Source organism: Apostichopus japonicus, chromosome 20, assembly GCF_037975245.1.
Source record: "Apostichopus japonicus isolate 1M-3 chromosome 20, ASM3797524v1, whole genome shotgun sequence".
Taxonomy (NCBI): domain Eukaryota; kingdom Metazoa; phylum Echinodermata; class Holothuroidea; order Aspidochirotida; family Stichopodidae; genus Apostichopus; species Apostichopus japonicus.
The window spans coordinates 27,513,988-27,541,979 of NC_092580.1; the positions used below are offsets into that span (position 1 = coordinate 27,513,988).

Below are 27,992 nucleotides of genomic sequence, written 5' to 3' on the forward strand. Positions count from 1 at the left end.
CCCCCTCCGTTAGCAGAATCCTGGCCACACCACTGGCTATAATTCCTATTTTCCCCCTTTAAATCCTATTTTACCCACTCTCTCAACAATACCACTGACCTACCCTATTAAACTTTCTCCCCTCTACCTGAGCAGACCTGAAGCACTCCTTGCCTAAATTTTGGCTGGCTGCCTACATACCTCAGGCTCAAAGACTTCTAAGAATCGGCAAGTGCTGATTGGCTATAGGGCTCTCATGCTTACAGTTCAACAGTTAATAACAACTCCCAGTCCTGCTTTAATTCCACTAACAGCCTCTGCAGAGCTTAACCACAAATGTAAACAAACACTGCAGAGACTGGGAGACAAATTAAAGGAGCTTTGGCAAAAGGTGAAGGCTCAGATTTTTTTAAACAATGGGGATTAATTGTAATTAATTAACTTTTGACCAAAAATTATAAGCATCACCTTATACACAATCCAACAATCATCAGTTCAACTTTGAATATGATTCATCAAAATCTTGAGGAGATTGAGATATTTGAAAATATTACAAAGAATGACCCTGATGACCCCCTAAATGACATTTGACCTCAATTTTTCGAACACCCCTCGTAACTCTCATCCCGAGGAACGTTGTGACCAAGTTTCATTATAACTGGCCATACACTGTACGAACAGGAGCAATCTGAAAATATAGGGCCGCGGCCCGGGCCACAAAGGACCCCTAGTTGATCTTTGATCTCAAATTCATGAACACCCTGAAGGTAAAACTTCATAGCACTATCGTGACAAACCCTCAACATTGTACCATGGAATCTGTAGGAGAAGAAGCATTTTGCGTATTTCCACAAAATGGCCCATTACGGCCCACAGGTGACCTTTGACCCCAAATTTCGGACCATCTCTGATGGCCCTATACCCAATGGTCCTTGTGTCCAAGTTTCATGAAGTTCCATCAAACACTGTGCGAGTGGGAGCGGTTTTACCAATTGTTGACGGATAGAGTGATAGAGTGATAGACGCCGCACTGTAACAATAGCTCACACCAGCATGCTGGTATGAGCTAAAAATCATAATAATAAAAATAATTGTAATACTATGCATGCAATACCTTTAATTTTGTTCTATATTTTATGTAAGAGTACATCAGCCTGCAACCATGTTTGAAGAAGACCTTTAGCTACTAGGAGTGAGTTGAAACTAGTAATGGCTACTATCTGTGATACATCTGAAGGTGCCACAACCCACTCTACTCTATGGTAAAGGTCAAAGTAATGGTGACATGGCATTTGATTTACATGTTCAGTATACAAACCTCAGTCAGAATACACTAGCAGCTTAATTTGACGAAATTACAAATCCCAGCAGGAGACCCAGAGGGATCAGATTTCAGAGCATCAGGTTGCAAAACTTTGACTCAACATGTGCCTACAATACTGCCAGTCTATGGAGGGGAGGGAGGGTTCCCTGATATGCTGCTGCCTACTGTAGGTACGTTGTACAATACTTCACAGGAATTCTATCAGAATATGATGTACACTTTTTACAGTATACTGTGACTGTACTGTACGTGTCTGACACACACAACTGAATACTGTTTCTCGAATCCACCATTTTGAGGCTTAGAAGAAATTACTGTATCTGTATCGATTGTAGCCTTTCAAGAAGAGTAATATATTTTTTATTACTTCACACCCTCTAGAGAAATAGTAGAAAAGTTTGAAGAAAATTTTGAAGAAAATTGTAATGTATACTGTATGAGTTGTATACCCCTACCTCCATCCCACAAATCGTGAATATATTCCATGGTTTATATGAAATTGTTAGAACTTAAAACCATGCAGAGCAGAAAGAGACATGTGAGTGTGACTTGATTCATGGTCATCAACAACATACACACTTCACCTATTTACATATCCCTCGTCCCTGCTGCAGAATGCAGAGGTTCCATCGAGCCCAATGTTTTTTCTTTCCTGACTATAACATCTCACAAGTGAGATTATTATAAACATTCGATTGGCTGATACTGATGCAGAACAATATAAAGTTATTGCATTAAAACATTCATCAGTAAATGGCGCAATCAAAACTTTTTTCCAACGTTTCTAAACACAGTGAATAAAAAATTTGCTCAAACTCAAACTGTGACAGATTTTGCGATCTTTTGACGGATATTGCAATTCATCTTATCCGTCATATGTTGTTTCTTTCTTTAATTGAAGATTAATGTTTCTAAGTGAACAATGATGAACAAGTTTGAAATACACAGGCATTGCATGTTGGTTTGCACGTTTACTGTACACTACTACAGTACAGTAGGTCTATCATCACAACAGTATCTTGAAAGGCAACAACAACAAGAAAAGCATGAAACTGGTATCAAGGGTTTATTAAGTACACAAAGCATATGCTTGAAGTATTTTAATGAGCCTGAATTCCAAATACAGTTTACAGCACTCCCACTGATAATAATGGGTCTATGATAGTGTGGCTAAGATTACATGTCACTGATAGTGGGTATAACAAGGTCAATACAATATGGCCACATAGTAAAGCTCTTACAAGTAGTATTGTGGCCTGGGTATGGGGTCTTCAGGGCAAGGATATCCCCTCCTCTTTGAGAAATTTCCATATAATTAAGGTTAGATTCAAAATGGTGATATTTTTTCAACTTTTGAAGTAACGTCAAAAAATGTCCATAAATATTTGGCAATTTCTTTCTTCTTCCAAACTTTGAGCCGACAATAACAGTTGGCGACTCTAGCTTTGAATACAAGGGCTGTTAGAATACTTTAAGTAACTGTAACCATGTCCATATTATTTATGCGTGCAGTTACACTGTGCTATTCTTTGTGGTGTACTCGTGGCCCTCACTATGTGTTATATTATACCATGCCTTTAGCAGTATATCCAACCCCACCATACTAACACACACTGTATCCTACTACAGTATGGCAGTACAGCATAAACAAGATTACACATTCCTGAGGACTACTGTACATGCTACAGTGTTGTTGCCAATGGCGACCATCAACAAAAGGATACATCAAATCACTCTTCCTCATCATAAAGTAACTATCTTCCCTTTTATACTGTCTGGGTCAAAGTTGTCAACTATGGTCTCCTTTAGTTGTGGGTTAGCATTAATGATCCATTAGTCCTAAATATTAGACTTTTACACCCCTCTCATAGGTGACAGGTCACCCCAGCATTTTATCAAAGCCAGGTCCCTTCCACCTTACTGGTGCTGTAGTACAAGTCCTTGCATACAATTTCAAAGTACAGAGACAATCGACATGGAGAAAATTAAATGACTTTTTCAATTTCTTTTCGTTGATGTTTGTCAATGATATTTGATACTTATACTGTAGGTCATAACAATCCACTAGTTCATAAATTTGAGTAGTTAAATCAGTTTGCAAGCTCATTTTGAGTCATTCTAAATTTGAGTAGTTAAATCAGTTTGCAAGCTCATTTTGAGCTCATTTGTAGGTTCAATGGCAAAATAAATGATCCAATGCAAACCAACTGTGAAAATTGGTAATGGAACCATCCATCCATGTACTGTAATTTTTTGCATTCTACTGAATATATCTCTATGCTACTGGAACAACAGAGGACATTATGTACTGTAGTTTGTAGATTCAGAGCCCACTGATTTCAATATTTGCTCAAGTTAAATAATTTGCTTCCACTGATTTTCCTCCTTTTAACCTTACCCTCCAAAATATTTTTAACAAAATCCTAAAAATTGTCAAAAAATCCCACAATTGCTTTGAGCTTACAGCCATGATGAAACAATGAAAGACAACATGTAGTTCTACCGCAACAGTCCTGTTCCATATTAAAACTATTAACCTAAGTATTCTGTGAAATACATGTTCTCTGTTACTTCAGTTACACAATATGAAGGTGGAACCATATTAAAATGATTCTTAAAATATGTATTATAGTATACTGTTGCTGTTGTATCTGACCTATTGACCTTTTTATGGTTTTGTTGTGTCTGATCACCTCAACATACCAATCCTATGAGAACCAGGTTTTTTTTTTGCTTTCTGTTGGGACCTCCGTCATCTCATATTCTCACCAGGATGTCAGACTATCAACATCAAACCAAAACTGAAACTTTTTGGGAAATAGTCATAACAGAGTTTATCAGTGACATAACAAAAAGTTGAAAAATTGGATTGATCTTTGTTCAAACTGAGACTGTCTGCATATGGTATACTTAACAGAGCGTATAGAGCATACAGTTTATACTGTACACCCCCACAAAACAGTTCTCTGAAGAAACTGTACCTACTGTACCAAGAATCTATTGATCATGGAACCATGTTATTCTTGACTTGATGTGATCTCAGATTTTCTGGATTGGTCTACAATTGCCCCCAACCAGCTGCTATTTTGCCTCTGCCTTACTGTTACCTTTCCCTTACCTCTTAATCTCATGATTCCTTACCGCTACTCTACACCTTTTCACCTCCCTTTCCTTTCCCGGCCCTCCCCCCCCCCACACCCCTAAAAAAATGCTATCCAGAGTATTTGACTGCGCTTTTCAAACTCTAATTTCGAGTGGTAGAATACCTTGAATCCTGCACCTTTGAAAATATTTAACAATTGTAAATATAATGATGCCCGCCCTTTTATCTGACGCCGCCCTCTTACTTGATGCCCTGTTAAGCCTGTTCAAATCTGATACATGCCCTAATTGTAGATGGGACATATTATCTTCAAAAATTGACATTCAGAAACCTCCATCAATAAAAAAGACAAGTTTCATAAAAGTCCTGACTCATCAATGGTTCGCTCATTGTTTGTATCAAATCCAAATGCTTAGACTACGGATATACTGCATCATTATGAAATCATTTTCACATCTTCCCCCCCCCCCACCCACCCACCCACTTTTGTATAATAACATAAAAAACTGAAGACATTAATGTCTAACCCATGACCCTAATTACTGAACTGGAGGTGAAATTTACTCGGACATGCAAATATTTCTCCTATTGAAATATAGCTTCCTACGCGCACGCACGAGACAAAGCAATACACAAACTCATATTTCTCTGATGACTGTTCAGTATAAAAAATCATGATGTTTTTTTTGTTTTCAATGACATACAGTGACTATATGTCACATTCATCTTGCAATTTAAACATGATGTATCATCATGTAACCCTGGGTATGTAGTTAATTCCTGAACTAAGGGGAAAACGTTTTGTAACAAATCTGTATTATTCAGTCATAATTACTCACCATCCACAATGTATTATACAAGGTCTTAAATATTTCTAACAAGAGAAGTATAACCATTTACATAGATTTAGCTTCTACTGAACATGTATATCAAACCTTTCTCTTCAGTTTTGTTAAAGCAATGCTTTCCCAAAACTTGGAAATTTCAAGTTCATTTTGATAATAGTGTTTGAGGCTCTTCGATACTAAAATTCCCATAATAGTATCTAGGTCATTAGCTTGATGAGTCAAGTTCCATCCAAAAGATAAATAAAAACTTCCCTTAATTGCACTCACCAAGCTGAATCTGCATACCATACATGTATGAAGTTCAACAAAAAGGTACTTTTTGAGTTATCATGTTCACAAAGTTTTCAGAATTTGACCTCTGTTGACCCCAGATGACCGTTGAACTTCACAGAAAACAATAGGCTTATTGTACTCAATGAGATGGATCCACATAGTAAGGATGAAGTTAATCCACCATTAACTTTATTGAGTTAGCATGTTTACAAGCAAGTGTCACATACATACATAAACACATGCCATTCACCATCACATAGATTCCTTTTGCCTCTGGCAAGTAATGAAAAAACATTTAACCAAGCCTGTATGTCACATGTTCTGGTATGTCTTACATACATGTGTCTCATTATGTGTCCTACTGTATATGTTCCCTATGTATTGTTTCATATGCAGTTTATTTGTCATCAGTATGGTCACTATGTGCACACAGTCAAGACTCTGGAACACAACACCATTATTAAAATGAGTGTCATAAGCTGTGGACACACAGACCCAAGTAAAGGGTAATGAAAATAACTGGACAGGCTCTATGCATATAGTAGACTTTGTCTTCCACTTGTAACCACTTCCACATATGAACGGAAGTGGTCAGTATTGACAAACCGCTCGTCAAGACATTCTCACAAACCATATTTGTAGCTCATTTTCCCAAGGCTTAAAAGCGAAAACGACAGCGAATGTCAACAAGTTGTTCACCTTATGATACAACTCAGAAATCACAGAGAAAGGGATCAAGTTAGTACTTTTTTTTGAACAATTGTGGGGGGGGGGGGGGGGCAACTATACTAGTAATGTATCAACACAATGTCTTACACTTACATCAAGCGTTTTAGACTGGCTTTGATCATGTCATATTTATATTTGAAGTCTGTCACAAGATTTCACATAAATATGACAAGATGGTGGCTAACATGAACCACACACTACTGCTTTTGTCTTTAACATCAATTGTTGATACACGATAATCCTGTAACTGGGTAATACACTACACAGTCCACCATATTCTTACATTATGAAAGACTTTACATGGAATCGTGTCACAGTATTTGAGAAATCTGCAAAGCAAACTTCACTGGATGGTTCTGACCCTCCAAATTATTCCCAGAAAATGGAAGAATGTTCCTGATATCTTCAAATACTTACTTTGTAAGACTCATCTTCTTAATATCATCTTTCCCACCAGGTTCAAGCATGGTAACTAGTGACTAACGGTATCACCAGAGTATGGACAAAATACAATACAAAATATGGCTATACATAACAGAGGCCATTTCTTGAATAAGATTTGTCAAGGTCAATACGGGCTGGCTTTCACAATCTACAATGGGGGGCTGTTTAATACTGTGTCCTCTGTTTTGTAATGAGCAATATTAATAGTAAAATGCATGATAGGGGTCCCCATGGACAGTGAAAAGTAAACTACTGCCTATTCCTGTTTTGTAATGACTCCTAAAGCAATATTAATAGTAGCATGGTGAAGATGGGGATATCCACTGGAGGAAACTGAATATGCATCATATGCACAGACTCTGACACCTGGATGCATAAGGGGGTCTAGGGGGTTCCCATGGACAGTGAAAGTAAACTACTGCATATTCCTGTCTGCTTTTAAAGGGTCACCTAAATGTTTCTGACTGTCCTGTCCTGTCCTCTCTGGTTGGATCACTAGATAACACTTAAATGTTGTATGATAACAAGGTAACTGACTGAACCTGCCAGTTCTCAGTCAAACCTGCAACTACTACACATCAGCCAGTTGGGAAAGTTGAGGCATCCTCTGATAAGAATTTTATTTTTACAAAGATCATGAAGCACTGTTATGACTTTGTACCCTACAGTAAATACTACTTCAGCCCACTGGAAGATTGGGAAATTGACATGTAAATATCTAAAAGTTAAACTTTTATGTAAAAGAAAGAAATTGTAACTTTAAAATCTAACTAAACTTGGACAAATCAAGAGATCGACTTTTATAAAATCACAGATATAAACATTTCTTTCTTTGAATACAAACCTTGAAAAAGACACCCTCCTAGCAAACATAGTTTGATAAACGACTGCATCGTCGTTGGTGGTGGTTTTTTAAGTCCTCCAAAATAACTCCCTGAATAGAAAAAAAAGTAGAGATTCCAAGGTACATCAAATCCCAAACATTTGGTAGGAGGAGGATGCGTTCAATCCTGTGTATATCTTTGATCAAACAAAGCCTCTTCTTTGAGGGTAAAGATAAAATTTGATCCTTTTGGTAAAGTAATGCTCCCTACATCCAGCTAATTCAATGGATGCACTCAGGCAGCTCGCAGTTTGTTGATTGTGGTTAGACCTTTTCTTTTTCACAATAGCATTTCCTGAGTTTACCGGTCCAGCTTAACACACAGTGGAGTGCACACACAAGACACACAGGCAGATTGCAGTGAGAGACACAGGCCTTCTTCCAACAATGAGTGTTTCTGTATGTAGTATCCAACTACTACACCTTGGACTGATAGTCTGCTGGGCATCAACCAATCAGGGCTGGCCGATAGTCCTCTCTTCCTATTGACCTGTTCTGATGGTTGTCAGACTGAAAGAAAATAAAACAGGGCAACAGTTGAGAACAAACTGACTAGAATATTTCCTGTGGTTTTGAACTCCTAGCCGGTGTATAGTTTATACTTTCAAACCAAGGCACAGGTGGTGCGGCAGTCTTCTCTCAACTTTTTCCCCCCCTTCTTTTTTGGTAAAAATGGTGGAAAAGTTCCCAAGCTTATCGTACAGGGTCTACATGGAGTGGGAGACATTCAAAACTTGAACACGTTTCTAACATTCCTGCAAACAAGTTTTACGAAAATTTTGAAGGGTTTTTAAGACTATAATTTAGAGCAAATTGCTTTGAAGTTTGATCCATTAAACGGGTAACAGATGTGGGAAAATTTTGCAACGGAAGTTATCTTTATCTCTGAAAAGAATCGACAACCAACTCAACTTCGCTAACAAAAGGCAATTCACTGTCGCTGTGGCTGGAGGACTTGACAGTAGAACACAACGACTTCACAACATAAAATTACCACAAAGGTTCCTTCATTTATAACAAAATTAATGCAAATTTGCTACGAATGCCATTTTACAATGATCACATCACAAATAACTTTCAGCAGGGAAGCAAAAAAAAAACATAAATGAGAATAAGAACAACATTGATCGAGAACGTTTCTAATTCCAAGAAATAAGTCCTGCTGTCTTAAGTCTCAGGCTGTTTGAGAACTTCTATAAAAATTTACGAGATTGAAAACAACATACAGTTTAATAGTCAGGTAGGTGTATTGTCCATAGTCTCAACTTACCCCCTGTACAAACATATGGTAATGTCACTATATATGATAGTTTACACCACTACACAATGAGTCATGGTTGCCCCAAGGCTTTTTGTCAAACAACTTGAACCCATTAGAGGAGAGAAAACAGACTTAAAAGAGAACAATGCTGTAAGCCAAGGGTGCCAAGCAATATCACCTACGACCTCTGGAGGTTTGTCATTAAAAACATGTGTAGTCAAAATGGGTTCTCAGAGTTTCTTGGGTTGGGCTGGAATTCTCTGTGGGGTTTGATACAGGAGAGAGAGAAAGAAACACTGCTTTTAAGACCTTACACCCCTTCCCCCCCCCCCACACCACTTACCAAGGATATTGGGTGGGATTTAGCTCGTACGTAGGTTTACAAATATAAATATTGAAATTTCTTGGGATAATGAAATTTGTTTAACAAGTCAAATTTCTGAAAGTTATGAAATAGCAAGACTCATATAAGGACTGCACATTTTATGATTGTCAGGAATGATTCAACATTTCATATTTCCTGTCCTTTGGACTTCTCTGTCTTAATTTCTGTCTCACACCGTTTCCTTAGGTTCCTTCCCTCTCCTCCATTGAAAGGAGATGTTATGTCAGATGATTCAGATCAGCAGCAGATCTGCCAACCCCTCCCCTCCACCCCCCCCCATATAAAAAACACAAGTTAAACCTGGATAATTTCACCCAAAACATCCCTGGAGATTAGGGGCCAAAACCTAAAGATTTTATCAAATATTCTACAGTCACACTCACATAAAGATCATCATTTTAACGATCAATTTAGTTATTTGTGTTTGGCATCGTATTCCCGGGCAGCTTTCTTTATTATTTTCCAAAGCACTACACATCTTTGCTTCTATTCTGAACATGTGATTACCTGCTTACTCTTTGTGACCCATTTAAGGTTTTTGAGATTTGGAGATACCACCCATCGTGAGATGGTACTGTACATATGGAGCAGGAATGAGAGTGACATTGCAACAAACCTTTCACATACAGGTACCTTGGAATACAACTGAGTCAAGAGAGAATTCAAACCCCTGATAACAGTCAATACAATTCAGGATGCACTGTTCATGTCCTTGTCGCTGTTGGGCTCCATCAAGAGATGTAAATGCAACCATTATCTTTCATTTGAGATACATCATTATTGTAGTCCTGCTAGAAGGCAAAAAATTGGATCCCTCTACCTAGATATCTTTCATAGCTGTTTGCAGGAGTTGTCTACATAAAGCGCCATGGGCAGTTACTCGTTTCCTGGAGTGGCGCTATATAATTTACATTATTCTATATCACAAACTAACCTGCTGATTTGTTGTTGGATAGGTTTTCTATTTTTACTGTTATTATTGCCTATTAAACTAAACCAACTGGAATTATCAGGTCTGTTTACAATTACAAATTATACTTCCAGTACTGTAAATTTTTGAGTTAGGTTTTGATAACAACAAACATTTCTACTCCTCCGCCTTGAAATCCCCTACCCCTTCTCCTGGACCAGATTCCCATCCTCCCCCTCCCACCAGAGTCTGATCCTTTTCTCTGACAATCATGTTTCTTTTGCATCCCTATACCATCCAGCAGATATGTTTTATATCAGCATGTAGAATGTCCATCATCAGAAGCCAAAAAGGAGCCTGGGAAAAGTTTTGTGTGGTGAAGTAGGGGTGAACAAAGACTACATAGGGGTATAAAAATAGGTTAATACACTGAGGGCAAAAACCATAAAAATAAGGAAGTAATTGAATAAAAATTCAGTTGTAGATGAGAACTACCCAGGAATAATTCCTGAGTAACAATTTGGGAGTTGACAGGTTTGTATGTATAAACATTCCAGCTTGCTGATTGAAGAGTGGGAAAGTGACTTTGAGAATGCATTTTAAGGTTAAAAAACCTATTTTTACAAAAAATGAGTCAGATGGAAAAATAAAGCAGAACTCCAATTATACCAATAACAGTTTATCAAGAACCCAGTATTAAGAAAGAAATGTGATGGAATTGAAAGTGAGGTAAAGGTAGATAGAGAAAGGACTAGGGGTGGTAGGGGTGAGGGGTTGGGGTTTTGTTTGAGGAAAATACTTCTTACGGCCTGTAACAACTTAGTGTCAGGTATGCACCATATATATGCTATTCCACTATACAAAAAATTTTAAAATTTTTTTTAAAAATTTGATGCTCAAGATTTTACTTGCATGGACCCCTTAGGTTTCTAAAATGTTAAGTTTCACTTTAAAAGCTGACCCTGTGTTCGCCTTTAAAAGTCTGGCTTAGATCCTGCATTTTGCCTGTAAAATTCAGAAGGCCCTTTGCTGAAATACAAATCTTACCTACAAAATGCATATGTCAGGTTGCTGTGTAACATCTGTTGCCCAGTATCGACTGTACAGTGACTTTGGCAGGAACACGTCTGTCACCAAGACAATTCTACAGGTCTACCCTTTCGATCCCTTTAGTTAAAAACTCCCTTATTTTGGTGTTTATGTCATATGATCTATCACACCTATGTAACATAATTAGCTAAATATGAACTTGGAATATGTCATGTACGAAACTTTCTTCTACTTTTTTCCGGCAAAAAAAGTGTGATAATTACTAAGGGCGAAATAATTACTGCACACACTGGCTCGAGTTTCTTAGAGCTCCTGCTGGGTTTGACCACATGGTAGAGAGTGTAAACTTCCTTGGGGACTGACCTCTTACAAGCCTAAGGAGGCAAGAATGCAACTCAACCAGACCTCAAGCTGAGAACCAGGCAAGACTCACTCAATGCTGTACAACACTACTGTATATAATGGAGTATTAACTACATATATGTATATATCTGTACAGTACTGTCTGTATGTATGGAATCCAGCATTGCCTCACCCCCTCTTTTTTTGCTTCTTTAAAAATATCCTCATCTGTCAGGCCAAACTGCCTACAACTATTTGGCTGGAATTTTCATATTAAAGGTCAATATTGTGTTTATCTGGAATTTTGAGCATTCCATGGTCACTCACATATATCAGCAACTTGCGATAGATGAAAGAGAGATTACTGGGATAGAATTTTTCTCGGGTGATCACTGATTAACGAGTAATTAGCCCTTTCGTAACACTGACAAGTTTGTTCTCCCGAACAATTATGCTTGCAAACCACATCTTTCTCATTCATATTTTAACCACAACCAATCAAGTCATCCCTATCACCTGTCGTCAGACGACGCATCTAGCCTATCATTCTCGTCAATAACAATACTTTTCCGTTGTGAGATTAATCGTGCATTAAGCCTCAATTGGGTAAAATCTACCGTATCTTCCGAAAATTTCGCTAACTAGGTAAGGCTACAGTAATGTTAACAAGTTGTTCAATTTGACCAATCAATGTCCAGGACTTCATTCTCTGTCACGTCCGAAACAGGCAGGAACTGAAGATGACATGACTTCAAATTGGCAAGACTATGACCAGTTGTAGTCTTTACCTAAAAGCTAAATTACTCATTCCCCTTATAATCCATGATATACATGTTAAGATGAATGAGTTCAGTATATCCAGCTGGACGGTGTGCTGCTGGCATAACTGATAGGTCTATGTGGATTATACAACAAGTTGTACAAGGCGATCCTTTCCTGAGTCCAACAATACAATTAAGTTTGTGTCCAAGAAGTTTAATTTGTCTTAAATGGTGTGAAGACTCGGGCAAAAGCAATGTCTCATGCCAGTAATCTGACCTAGTTTCGAATGAGGTGTAACAGAAGTGCTAGACACCACCATCGATCCCAGAAAATACACACACAGCTTGCTACCGTCAGTAATTAGACACTAGTGTACAATCAGTACATACAGCTGCGGTCAATACCCACAACCAAGTGTACAAACGATACAGCGATGGACATCTCAGGTCCAGCTAAAGATAACAAGGTATCACGTTTCATTACTGTCTGCATTTTGTAGCGACACGAACAAAACGTCACTTGCAAGCAACGGAAAGTTAACTTTTTAAAGATGGAGGCACGCTGTTTGGGGCGAGTCTTCAATGCCTGTAACTTTTCATGTGCAAATTACTGTATACTCTTTTCATCATCCTGATGCCATTTTTTCTTTTCTTGGGATTTGAATTAATGACTTCTTCATCCAGATAACCTTTTAATTACTGGAAATTGGTTGTATGGTACAATGGGAATATTCAATGTAAATGAAACTACAAAAAAACTGTCTTTGCACTAAACATGGCTTCTATACAGCCTAGGTGTTATCAGTACTCCATAGAGGGCAACATTTGTAATGGTCATGTTTTGGGATTGTTCTGATTTCCATGTACAGTAGGTAAGAACCATACACACAGTATTAAACCTCCTATGTGTGACATTTCATGGAATTGACTGAAGATGGCTGTTCATGTAGAGGTGATTTTTCAAACCCATTATCGCATTGGAAAAATGGATATTGGATTAGTGACAGAAATTCTGATAATCTAAGGTTTCTACTGATTGTAGCAAACTTTCCATGGATTTGACAAACGTATGGGGTGAGGGGGAGATCAGAGATATAACAGCCCTGAAACCCATGGTCAATTGGAGGCACAGGGAGATAGAAGTTAAGAATAATGGATTCTCATTTTCAAAATTTACAACTAGAAATGGAAAATGAAGATTTCATACAAGGAGTGGGAGGGGGAGGGGAGGGAGGGGAAGGGAGGGAGGGGGGAGAGAATGCTACTAGACAAATGAATATTACCTTTTTACACGTTTTTATATCCATAGTATTTGCACAGTTTCTTTCTCAATAAACATGAATTCCCACATCTCAATGATTTTGCTGTGGAAAAGGTAAAAAGACCAAGGTGTGCTCCCTTAATGCACCCTTTATGCACCATTTATGTACCCTGGAAATAACACACATGAATCACACACTGTTCATCTAGCTAAAAATAATGACTACCGTGTAGCACAAAGCCCTTCATGTTTGCAAAGAAGTTAAGAAAGCAAACACCCTGATTTCATCTCCCTGGTAGAACTAATTCACTGGTAGTGCTGCTGTTTACAATACAGGTTCTCTCCTCAAGCTAACCAATTTAAAGAAGAAAGTTCCCAGCTCAGTGAAAGGATTAAAAGCTATTGTATATGGAGCTTACACGGCCTATTCGTATGCTTCCAACCGTGCCTCCTCATATCAAACAACAACTGTTCACAGTAGTGCTATTTGAGCTCAGAGATGAAGAGTACGATAACGTTGAATAGTACTATTGAATGAATGAAGTTACTAAATATACTGTACTGCCTACCATAGGATGATACAGAGGTGAGGGAGAACACTATGGATGACCAAAACATATTTGTTGTGACTCACTGGAAAAGAGACCAGGGAATTGTATAGCGATGGTCCGAAAGCTATGGAGACGGACCCAAAAAGGGTTGAGAAACATTGCCATGGGTGGTGGTTTGTTTTCTAATCATCCACAACTCTATCTACTGTTTTCTGAGATTTTCCAATAGATTGATTAAGTTTAATTTTACTGCATTATAAGGAGGGAGGAGTAGATCAACAATTTTGAGGGGGAGGGGGGGACAACAATTCTGAGGGGTGGAGGTCTGGTGAGTCCCAGGTCAGATCTAAAATGGAAGATACTGGGTTGTAGGCCTCTTGTAGAACATAGCATTGCACAAGATGGCCACATTGTTACACAAATGAAGCAACACAGCTCAGTATTTTGGACACAGAACCTCAAACTTATTAAGCAACATCTAAACACTCAACTACTCCCTGGCTACAATACTTACAATAATAACACTAATCCCTCTTTAAAACCCCTTTCAATTCTTTCTTAACCTGCAGACTACTCTTACACAAGGTTAAGCGTGTTACATAAGTCCATGACTAGAAGGTCACAAGTATTCTACAAAATGTAGTGAATAAAGTTACACAGTGAATACGCAGTGAATACGCAGTGATAGTAAATCATTGTGAGAACAGTGTCGAGAGCATCCTGCAGGAGGGACATCTTTGGCCACTGCTTGGAGACTTTTTTTATTTTGCAAATCTTTATTTCTAGTTCTAAGGACTCAACAATATTCTGATCAACACTCGAAACCAGATTGTCCAATTGGGCCTTTGACAATAATGGCATAAGGATGTTTATTGTTTGAAAATGTTTTTATTTAATTTTTAATTATGTGTTTTAATTATAATTAGCCTGGAAGGATATTGGTTATGACGTTATACAGTGAAGCAACCATACAGTACCTTAAACTCTGTGTCAGAGGAGGTGGGTAGAAATCCAGGTATCAACAGCTCCTTTTTTGGATTTTATTTGGATTATTTACAGTCAGGCATCAATATCACGCATGGGTGAAATAAGGGTTTTAGGACGTGGGGCCACCTTCTGTGAAAAGATACCACTGGTTCCCCCATCTTTTTGGTTAAGCCAAGGCCACATAGTTGATATAACTCAGGGTTGACCAACCTTTTGCAGAGGAGGGCCGCATGGAATGATTATGATGAAGGAGGGGCCGCATGAACCCTACGCTCGATTTTTCGATTTTTGCCCGAAGTCCAAGGCAACAAGATATGAGCACTGCGCGTGGAGCGCACTGATTTATTTTCCTTCCTGATAAAACATGAATAAAGTCCAGCCGCCCCCCCCCCCCTCCCAGAAGGTTTGAATGATTGATTATATAGCTTAAAATTGTTAGCAATAAATCTGCTCACTAACATTTCGCACCGTAGAGCATCTCTGGCGGGCCGGACGCAACCATGCGGCGGGCCGGACTGTGGCCCGCGGGCCGTAGGTTGGACAACCCTGATATAACTAATCGATTATAAATGTAACCACCTATTAGTGTTCATAAATAATCATGTTATGATTAAGAAGATTTCACATGACACATTTTCGCTGTCTATTGACTGTTTATCTTGGTTTTGTAGAAAACTTGTAGAAGAACGATTAAAAACGGTTTCTAGCAATTGTCTCATGGATCTAAGTGTGCTGTGTGGCAAGGTATTGCCCAGGACTCCCATTAATTTCACCTTTGCATGGATACTGTCGAAATCACCAGCAGTCCATCATTCATCACCAAAAATCCTGGATACTGACAATGCCCTAATGGAGGCAGTGGTAAAATTTGTTTGTGGGAGAGGGAAGTTGAGGGGAAGAGGTTAGAAACAAATATTTTCAAGGTGAAAAGACGAAATGAAAATATATATAGTGAAATAGGCTAGGCCTTGGGACAGATGCTTTCAAGGTTCTATGGTGGTTTTCAAAATTGAGAAAATCTGCTAGCAACATCCAAATAAACACTACAATTTAACCTGAAAATTCTGTCAATGAAGTTGAGGTACTAATCCGTACCATTCCTAACCCCTAACCCTATTGACTACTTTCTAACCCTAATGCCTAACCCTAACCATATTCCCTACTTCCTAAGCCCTAACCCTTTTCCCTACTTCCTAACCCTAATTCCTAGCCCCTAGTAAGCTTTCCTATTCATAAGGTACGGATTCTAAAGTTAGGCCGAAGTTGATAAAATGGGTCCACCTAGGCTACAACAGTGAGGGTGTGGTATGGAATAACAAGAGACCATAACTTAAGGGCCTAGGCCCCTATAGGCCTATGCGAGCATGGTATTTAATAGCCGTCTTTGCCTATGACCCATGCACATTTTTATTATCAGTATCAAAGCCTATTTTGTCCCTGTGGTATGCTAACTAGCGCAGCCTGGCCAGGCACTGTCACCTCGGCAAAGAATAATCAAGTAAGTTTTTAATGCCGGCTAATTTAACAAACTTTATTTAGGCTAGGCCTACAATAGCCTACGGTAAGTTAGGCCCCAAGACGAAGTTATGCAAGACCTGCTAAATGCTTTCAACGAGATCGTACATTGTTCTTAGGCGATGCCAAAGTTAGCAATGTGAGGTAATGTTCATGTTTTGTGATAATAACCACAATTACTCACCTAGATCCAATTCTTGCTTGGATTAGGCTGGGGAGTTGATGAAACGAACGTCTACAAACCTGAAGAGAGACTTGAGGTGTATGCTATCTCTCTAAATATACCACAGCAACGCACCGCCCTAGAAGTTGAAGATGGGTACACTGTTACCACCAAAGTAATCAAGAAACTACAAAACTTGAAACCCTAAAAGAGGACGCTATTGATAAACTAGTTCTGATACATTTCAACTTTTGCACAAGATCAGCACACACACACACACAAATTACAGAACATGGAAAGTTTCTTTTCATTTAGTGCCAATATTGAAACGTAGTTTTTTCTTATACCATGATTGGCATTGGTTACGTCTCCTGGAAAATACAGTAGTCTTCACTTCCTACAGCGCCAACCTTAAGCTAAACATTTAGTCTTATACTTAAGACTTATCTAAGTAAATTAAAACTAAACCTTTAGTTCTAGGATTTCGACATTACTATGAAGTTGGTTATGGCAGCCATTATTGAGAGTTTGCAGTGGGAACTAAAAAGCAAAACATTAGTTTAAGTTGAGTGAATTCCACGGATTAGGAATCCTACAGAAGCTTATTTGATTGACACCCTTTCTATATAATCGATAATCGATCTTCATCGCCGTCTTTAACCGTGTTCTCTCTCTGTTCGATGAATGTTCAGAGAACTGACGGGTGTGTAATTGTATCAGCCATTCCTGCTCCAAGGATCGCCACCTAACAACGTCTCGCTCGAAACTTTGTAATATGAAGCACTCAGCTGGAACGCCAACTTTTTAGGTCAGCGTCGTTTCAAAACCATTGTTACTTCCGAAGTCAAATAGCGCCACTACTAATACTCTGGCTGTCATCATACAAGCAGGAAGCTGTCACAGCTCCCTGGTACAACACCCTGGTACAACTCACTGGTACAACTCCCTGGTACATCCGGCCTGGCCACTGGGCTGTAGCCCCTGGCCCCTGTCAACAGGCTTGGACTTACCGATGTATGAGTATGACAGCGCCGATTTAATTTTTTTTGTCTATACATCACTTTGACTTGTCTCTTGTCGTTTTGTTGAGTGACGAAACCAAACCAAACCAGTGCTTCAGATAGAGGAAATCATCTCCTAAGCATCAATATCCTCTCCTATACTGTTGTTCGTCAGAACCACACCCTCACCCTCACCTCACCCTCCGTAACTATTCCATGCAAGTCCGTCGCCCCAAAAGAAAAGGTCGGAATTACAGCAGTGATTGGTATAGGTCCATGTCACGGGATTCTAATTCACGCAGACGCAGAAGTTTTGCCAGGCACACACGACATCGTTAAAATGTTCGACGTGAAAGGTCGATGGAAGTACATGTGAGAGAAGGGATGGGCATGCATTCTTTTAACAGTGATTCCTAACCTCTTAGAAGTCGAAGGTTTTTCTCAATGGGGAGAGGGGCTGGGGGGGAGGGGGGTTAACTAATCAAGCAAATTGTAAATTCCGAGGTAGCAATTTAGCTCTTTGTGTCAAATATCCCCACTGAGTTCCCGTACTTTTAGCAGATCTTCAACGGTTAATACCAAAGGCTTAAAGGATTTACTTGTTGGGAACGAAAATAGATCAGTAGCAAAACAGTTGCATTTGTAAAGTGTTCTAAAATAAACATGGCCACACAGTCTCAGTCTCTATATAAAGGGAGGCTGGGATAGAGTTGTTTGGTTTACGTGCTCGATCCTACAGGGTGAAGTAAACAGGACACGCATCTATGGCATGACTTAGCAGAAGTGCTTCCGGTGACATGTCAAGTTTTCCATTACTCTCCTGTTATAAGGTCCTCCACTATATAATTCCATTGAAGCTTTGTGTGGTACTTATATGGAGCTTATAGGAATTCCTACACTTTCACGTACATTTCTAAAACTACAGTAGTAAAGGATTTCCACTTCCAACTTTTAGCTCAAAACGCTAAACCGCCTCAATGTATGTCAGGAAAGGCAAACAACTCAGCAGGTGGATAATTTCAGTATAACTAGGAAAGTAAGAAAGTGGTGGTTGAGGGAGGTGGTATAGTGGGAGAGGTATCTAACGATATCTAACTATAAGAGATGTATATATACATATATATATATATATATATATATATATATATATATATATATATATATATATATATATATATATATATATATATATATATATATATATATATATATATCTATATCTATATATATATATATATATATATATATATGTATATATATATATATATATATATATATATATATATATATATATATATATATATATATCTTGTATATGTACTGTGAATATGATACGGTTATGAAACTTATTGAAATGCGACCAGCTGTCACCTCAAATAGTTTTAACCAGTAAATAGTTTGCTTTGAGACAAGTTTTTTGGTTTGTACTTTGGAGAGCTTGCTTATCACCAGAGTGTATTGTATCTGACGTGAGTACAAGCAGGTATGTTCACGTATAACAGTCAATAACTTTCGATGAATGAAGATCAACCTATAAATCAGATAAAACCTTATCTTCTTTGTTAATTGTCTCGTAATGTCACTCAGGTATGCCGTGTGTTTCTCACCTGGTAATGTATATATCTGTTCAGTTAACGATCGTATATATTATGTCGTGCGGTGCTGTGTTTCAATCGAAAGAACACGTCCATCATCTGATGCGATTAACGGAACCCAGTGCAAACATTTCGAGATCCAAAGTGGGATTAACCATTCCGAGAATAATCCCTAAAATTAATTCTCGAGGATTTGATTTGATTCTACCTAGCCAAATTTTAATTTCAACACGTTACGGCTTAAACGTCTTGGATAAAACTTGTTGCATCTATATAAGTCTTGGCGATTTAAGTTTATTGACACGATTAGATAACAGGCTGTAGAATCACTCTCTAGATACCATAAAGGCTAAATGTGCCCGAAGTGTTTCCACTAGTTGCAAGTACGTAGAAATACACTGAGGAGTCAATTACAGAGGTGCAAGGTGAGCCACAGGGGCGCGAGAAGAGGAACCAGGTCGCCCCTTCCAAAAATTACATTTCATGTTATTTTACTGCTAAACTAAATGTTTCGATACATTGGCAACTGTTTTCACACAGACACCGACACACGCAAACTTGTTTTCTCTTATATTAGCTATACCAACGATCACATTTCCCTTTATTCTAACCCTTTGTCTGGACAACCGATGACTATTGTTCTCTATTGTTTGTTCGATAACTGGTGACAGGAATTTCTTTTGTTCCACGTCACCAGTTGTGAGTCCTAGACACACACACACCCATATACACAGGTACCCCCCCCCCCCAAAAAAAAAACAACAACTTATAGGTGCATATTGAGTTGACAAAATTCGCAGAATCGCCAAGGGGAGGGGATTAGTGGGTTAATGGAAAAGACGAATATGCATGGAGGTATTGGGTAATGGAAGAGATAATGGAACTTCAAACCAGTGGCTTATTTTAGTTTGCTTATATATCAAGCCATTCCTAAACACACTTTGCAAAGTGTTCGGACGACGAAATATGAGATATGGACTATTAATTACCGGTACTCGTTCGTTAAACTTCATTCGTTAAAGAAAAACTAATTATCTAGGAGGATCATATTAGTTTGGATCAATTGCACTCTTTCATTGTATAATGACATTTTGTATAGGTTTGCCAAAATGGCCGACCAAACAAATATATATATATATATATATATATATATATATATATATATATATATATATATATATATATATATATATATATATATATATTACCTTCGGTGAACAGAGGAGAGTTGATTTTATATATATTATACGCAGAAGAAGGAAAATGGCGTCGAGAGCGACACCGGGCATCTTATTGACATCTTCTGTTCGCAAACTAGTATATCATAAAGATGAGAATACGTTATACTTGATCCCGTATTTCCCCGGGCACCCCTAATTGACCCCGGGCCCAGGCTGTAGCACCTAGATTACCCTCTGGTCGTGCTAGTGTGTGTTGAGGGATACGAAGGACAACATAATTTATGATGTATTTTCTATATTTTTTTTATCTTCAAAAGCAAACAGCGACTCCATATTACATAAATTACGGAACATGAATCTGTTGAAACAGCTGAAGCCCTCCTGGGATATACTGTAAGAGAAACGACTGTACGACAGACTATAACATTAACCAGATGGATACAGGTATAGTCATTACTAGCGCATAACCTATTTAACTCCATAGGATATACAGAAGTCGTCCTTCACCTTTGGTATAACATCACCATTTATTTCATGACACTTAATTTACGACATTTTTGATATTCTGATAATAAATCTTACTCATCCATAGTTTCCTCTCTGTGTATCAAAGTACGGCTATTTATACAATGTTTTGGACATAACTTGTTGAAGTCAAGCAGATATGTTAAACTGCGAGAAACATAAAGCTGATTATACCATGCTCGCCTCGTTATAGTTTGAAAAACGACGTAACAAGACGTTTGCGTCAAGTGCTCGGGAAGGGAGCGGGAGGGGGGAGGGGGTTGGAAGATTACTTTTTAGTATGTTGTTACGAAGTTACTTATTACTGTTATTATTACATAACTTTGGTAAGCGTTTACTGTCAATATGTTCATTTACACAATATATAGTGGTTAGGGTGTCCGCATATAAAGCGGGAGGCCCGGGTTCGAATCCCGGTGGAGGCTGAAAATTTTTCGCTGTTCTGGATTTTCTAACTCATATTTAACTATAATTTCAATAACACACACACATATATATATATATATATATATATATAAATGTATATATATATATATATATATATATATATATGTATATATATGAATATATATATGTATATATATATATATATATATATATACATATATATAGATTTATATATAGAAGAAATGTGTGTTAAGCATGAACCGGAATCTGTCAATAATGTTTGTGACATTAATATTCAAACAATTTCATTTTCTTAATTTGGGAAAAGTCTTATTCATCGAAATAAATCCCCTGATGTACTCCTTTTATTCCGTTTTGAAGTGTTTTTATGCGATCAATATATCTATATATATATATTATTTATGACGTGAAACTATACACTTTAATTGAAACTCAAATTGAATCCTTCAACTAAATAAGAAAATGACAAACATTCAAGAAGATTATCAATCAATCAAATACAAAGCATCAATCAATTCATTTTCTGTAATTAACCAATTGAAAATTGAAAGCAAGTTTTTGGCTTTAATGAAATTATGAAAAAAAAGATCATGTTTCTTTTTCTTAATTGTTGAGACTGTTTTCTGGGAATTCTATTTTAAATGAGAAATAAAATTTTCACAGGATTCATTGTCATTTTTCACACTTAAAAATTCGCCCGCCAATCTTATGGCGCCAAACATTCTTAAAGGGGTACATAAACACTCATGTTGATTGAAACACATAGCATGATGTTGAATTTTTTCATAATTGGCTTAAGAGATAAAAGTGTCACGATTAATTTAGGTATAATTGCTTCCCACTGAGCCCATTGGAATTAGGCCAAAGAAGGAAAAGGGAAAACAATTGTTTGTTATTGGTTTCTATATTTTTGGGTGGGCGAAGGGGGTGGGGAGGGGATGAGGTTGGGGCTTTGGTTAAGTGAGGGAACAACGTAAGTATAGTGATCAACCGTCAAGTATAGATGCTAGTCATGGTTTCCTTTGGTACTCAGTAAGTTATTGTACTGCTACAACTTTGTCAATATCAAAGTTTACCAATAACCTGAAAATCTCTCAAAATAAGGGATATTAAAAATATAAAAATATAAAAGACATGCAGACTTCGGTCGCTCCACTTCGAAAACAACAACAACAACAACAACATAAACAACAATAGGAAACAAACAATAAAACAAACATGCCGTTGGCAGAATCTTTTTTCTTCTGTAAAAGATGGTAGGAAGCGGAGAAGCTTAACTAGATACAAATAGCAAAATTTTCACGACAGCAATGACATCAGTCTTTCATGTAATTTTTTTTGGAGGTCCGTGTTCCTTTTCTCATACCCCTGGGCCTCATCTTTCACCTTTCCAAAGTTTTTTCAACACAGCATTAACATTGTTTACATAAACAAGTTACAAAAATAAAATATTATAAAACTTCTTAGAGTATGCTTTATACTGTTTGGTTACTCTAAAAGCTTGTATTCCACTATAGGTCCAGTGGAAACAGAAACCAGATGAGGTAATTGTGTATTATAATACCCATCGTAACATGACTATACACGAAAGAATATCTGAGGTGTGCATTTTTATTTTTGATGTGTAAAAGAGGTATGTAATTTCATTGTTATTTTCTTTCATTAAGTTATGAAGTTTCTTTAATTTGCAACACGCTTAGAGCTTACTTTTAGAACAAGTGCTATATAAATGTACTTTAATAATGACGATGATGATGATGATGATGATGGTGGTGGTGACGATGATGATGATGGTGGTGGTGACGATGATGATGATGGTGGTGGTGACGATGATGATGATGATGATGATGATGATGATGATGATGATGATGATGATGATGATGATGATGATGATGATGATGATGATGATGATGATGATGATGATGATGATGATGATGATGATGATGATGATGATGATGATGATGATGATGATGATGATGATGATGATGATGATGATGATGATGATGATGATGATGATGATGATGATGATGATGACGATGATGATGATCATGATGATCATGATGATGATAATAATAATGATAACAGCAATAATAATGTTAACATCGTGGTGCAGTTTGTATTCAGTTCCTATACATGCCATCTTGGAGACACTTTTCATTTTGAAGTTTATACGTTCTGCAGTGTGCAAGTTTCACCAAGATGTTGACCTACTTAGATTAAAATTAATCCTTTACAGATCAAAATACCCTTTCATCACTGAACTGTTCTATCAACACTATCAGAGTAGCTGTAATTAACGATTAAAATATTGTCTTCTAACAACTCGGAAAACAACTTTCGAGCTGTCAGAATAGAAACAAACACATAAATTGATATTCCTTAATACGTGCAAGAGACAAGTTTCTAAAAGGAAAATGCTCCTATACTAGTTATGTACGCATAAACAAAGTTCTTTACTCAATTATTAATAAAGGTTAATGGACCAGTCTAGCTTATTTGCTATTATCTTTCGTAGGATGATAAATGACCACCTACTGGAAGATAAAGGGAAGGATAGCAACCACCTACTGTTCTATTGGTATATACAATACTTAGTATGTGCAATGAAGTGGAGAATGTTTAATATAATACTATTAAATTAATATATACATCATCATTGAAATTCAAAGAAATCGAGATTATTAAGGCTTTATGAGTCTCGCTGTTAAAGTAAAGTAAAGTAAAAGTAAAGTAAAATTTATTGATATTCATCATAAAATGACAATATAATAAAATGGACTACAGCATCTTAAAAATAGGATAAAAAAGGTTATCTATGTATCATACAATTCAAAGTTTTAATACTTCTAGGTAAAAATGATCGCCTAAACCGTTCTGTTCGCATACGTGGGATCGTGTAAAATCTACGTGGTTTCATATAAAAATCAAAAAGAGGGTGTTCGGAATCCTCGACTATAGAAGAAGCACACTGACATATTATACGATCAATAAAATCTTCTGTGATGGTGGAATACAACTTGACGGATTTATTCAAGTAGTCTAATTGTCCTTTAGAACAGGATGATAACCAAACTGGGCCACAGTACACAAGGAAAGACAGCACCATTGTCTGAAAAAGCCAAAGCTGCTTATCAACATCTAAGCCAAAGCCGGCGAGCCTACGAATACAATATAATCTCTGTTTAGCTTTTGCTGCCAAATTATTCACGTGGGTATTCCAAGTAAGCGAGCTGTTGAAGGTTAATCCAAGATATTTAAAATCTGACACAACCTCAATCACATTATTGTCAATGTACAATGGGGCATGACTTTGCACTGCACGAAAATCAACAATCATTTCCTTGGTTTTCTTACCATTAATAAGCACATAATTATCCTTGCACCAATTCACAGTATACTCTATGGCTGCAATATAATTTGTTTTTAGACATTGTGGGTTTTTATCGGTGCACATCCCAATTATGGCAGTATCGTCTGCATACTTCAAGATATAAACATTGTCATAACAAGAGACTAATGAATCAGTATAAATTTCAAAAAGTAATGGGGACAAGCAACAACCCTGTGGAACACCAGTGTTAATTACGAAAGTATCACTGTTGACACTGTTACAGTGAACAAACTGTGTACGATTAAACAGGAAATTATAAAGTAGAATAATTACATTGTCACTGACATACGCCTTCATAATGTCCAGTAATTTAGAACAGCAAATGGTATTAAATGCAGAACTGAAGTCCATAAAACAAATCCTTGCATAATTACTAGGAGTGTCCACATGTTGACGTAGAATAGTGTTCAGAAGCAGGCAGGCATCCCCCGTCGATCTGCCACTGCGGTATTCGAATTGGTATTTGTCCAGTGATGGAATACAGTTCAATATTTCGCTACGAAGAAGTTTCTTCCGGACAACGTTTCTTTGAGAATTTGTAAGTACAGATCCACTTAAAATAAAATAAAAATATTAATGGAAAAAATCTTCGGTAAATAATCCAAATTGTTTAATTTTGATATAAGCCATTACGCGTGTATAGCTTTTACACACGCTGGGATGCCAAACGCGCTACACACCCACCATCCGTGTGTAGGTGTTTGGTACGTTATGACGTCAAAAGATATCTAAACACTGCGTTTTCTTAATGTTAAATCATATAGACTACTTAATTCACAGAACCGCGAAAGGTCAGTTACTAGTTTATGCTAATTGATCAATTATTGGCTAAATTTACGGTTATTGTGGTATTTTTGTTTAATGTTTACTATTATCGGACGTTAATTAAAACAAAAATGATAGGGGATAAAAATAAATATAAAAAAACAGAAAGGGAAAATGCTGTAATTAAATCAAAACAAATTCAAAATATATCTTCACTTTTGAAAAAAAAGAAAGAATTTTGCTTTCTTCACTGATATGTTCTGACGTAAGGTTTTCTTTAATTACATCTCTTTGATTAATGCCATTAGTCTACTGTGTGAGGCCCACGCAAACATGTTTCTATTTTGGGGTAAACCCAAAGAAGGTATTATTGGTTCTTTTTGTATGGCTAATACTCTCTATATTTTTTTTCTTCTCTTTTTCCGAGAACCATTAAAGAGAGATCAATTAAGAGATTCATGGAAATTAATATTATTTTTCAAATCGAAATTGGTCAGAAATTGGTCACCGTAGAGACGGTCAACGTTAGAATTGGTGTAGATGTCACATCATGACGTCGTCACACAGTGAGTTATGAAGACATTTAACCGAAATGACCTTGGGAGTTTTATATCTGCTCTACATTATATTTTTAACCGCACAGTTGGACATAGGTCTTGTCTTGAAAATTCAATATTTTTTTTTGACTATAATAACCCAGTTGGTTCCTTTTATTTTCTATACTGTAGTGTCATGTCCCACTTCAGAGCACTCGTATTGTCGGAATGACAATATGAGCAGTATGAAAATCATGTTTCTATCAGATCAAGGTTAGGAACTGTTTGTACTGACAATACCAGTGCTTTAAAGCATGATATTGGAGCACAGTTTAGAGCGGTATTAGCATTAGGAAATTGTCCCAACTGGCTAATGATTTCATAATCTGTATTTGTTAAACGAAATAATGGCCATTGCATTTTCCGGTAACATAGATATTTCTGTACTGAGAATTAAACGGTTAAGAAACAAGGCTCTTACCTTCGACCTTCGAGAAATAAAATGATTTCAAACGTTCATGTTAAGTTCAGGGGAACCGAATCAGATTAGGGGGACCTAGACACATAAAAAACGAAGAGAAAATGGGACTTTATATATACAGGTTTAGCTCGCGGAAGGATACCACTCGAAAACTACGTACGTTGATATCGTGTTACTATAGATAACTCTATCACATCAGACATGTGTATTGACTCCACTTCAGGTTCGAGAGATTCCCGCGAGAAATTTATCGTACAGGTATAATATTTTACAATTTGGATGTTGTGATTTTTTTTACCATTGTGTTGTGAATTCGTTTCTAGTGTCGATCAAAATGGATATCACTCTGCAAACCAAATATATATATATGCACCAATTATGTAGGTCATTTTCGAACTCAATCGTGGCTTAACAATATGTACTGTCGATAAATAATAAATAAATAAAAGTAAAAGTTAAAACAAAATCTTTAAAGATTGTAAAAATATCGCTTGTGGTACATAGCCTTTCTGGTAAAGGGAGGTGGGGTGGGGATGGGGGGGGGGGGGGGTGAGGGTTAGACGCGAAAGGGGGCATAATTCTGCTCGAGTTGCAGCACGGGGAATTGAGCAGAAAGGGACAAGGGATACAGACAAAATATTTTTAAGTTGGAAGCACGGATGGAAACAAGGAATCAAAAAGAAAAGGGGGGCGGGGGGGCGGGGAAGGAATAACATCGACTCTAGTCGGTGGGCTGCTGGTACCACCCTCCTCAAGGGAAAACTATCTATACCAGAGGGGACCCCCGGGGACATGTGCTGTTCATCAAAAATTATGTTTTACGGATTGGCATATCACCTCTATAGCCACCAGGGTACAACATTATGTGGTATATAAACACGTCAGGTGACAAGGTTTAAATTGCGTATATTTCATGTATATATATATAAATATATATATATATATATATATATATAGGCCTATATATATTAAGGCTTATATATATATATATATATAGGCCTATATATATACCTATATACCTGTATACCTATATATATATATATATATAGGCCTATATATATGCCTATATATAGGCCTATAAATAGGCCTATATAGGCATATATATATATTTGTGGCTATGGTGCAAAAAACACAAAACACACCAAGGCCTATAACTAACCTAACTAAATTAAGGGTGTGTACATGCTATTTGTTGTTGTTGTTTAAATATATTGTTTTAATTGATTGGTTCTATTATTTGTCTATAGCTATGTATAAAATGAGTCTTACAAACGATTCGCTTGCACTTTTGAACTATATTGTAGCTAACTTTACCTGAAATCACATTACATTTAAGCAAT

At 37.2% G+C, this 27,992-nt stretch overlaps 1 protein-coding gene across 2 annotated transcripts in view; it reads right to left on the reverse strand.

Moving 5' to 3' along the window:
* Positions 1-16,947, reverse strand: part of LOC139962150 (laminin subunit beta-1-like) — an 80,197-nt gene extending 63,250 nt beyond the window's left edge. For both annotated transcript variants that reach the window (XM_071962091.1, XM_071962090.1), the window contains exons 1-2: positions 16,791-16,947; positions 7,545-8,093 (exon numbers count right to left, since the gene is read on the reverse strand). In XM_071962091.1, coding sequence (XP_071818192.1) covers positions 7,545-7,593 — 49 coding nt within the window. In that variant the 5' untranslated portion in view covers positions 7,594-8,093; positions 16,791-16,947. The remainder of the gene's footprint in view (positions 1-7,544; positions 8,094-16,790) is intronic.
* Positions 16,948-27,992: the final 11,045 nt, after the last annotated feature.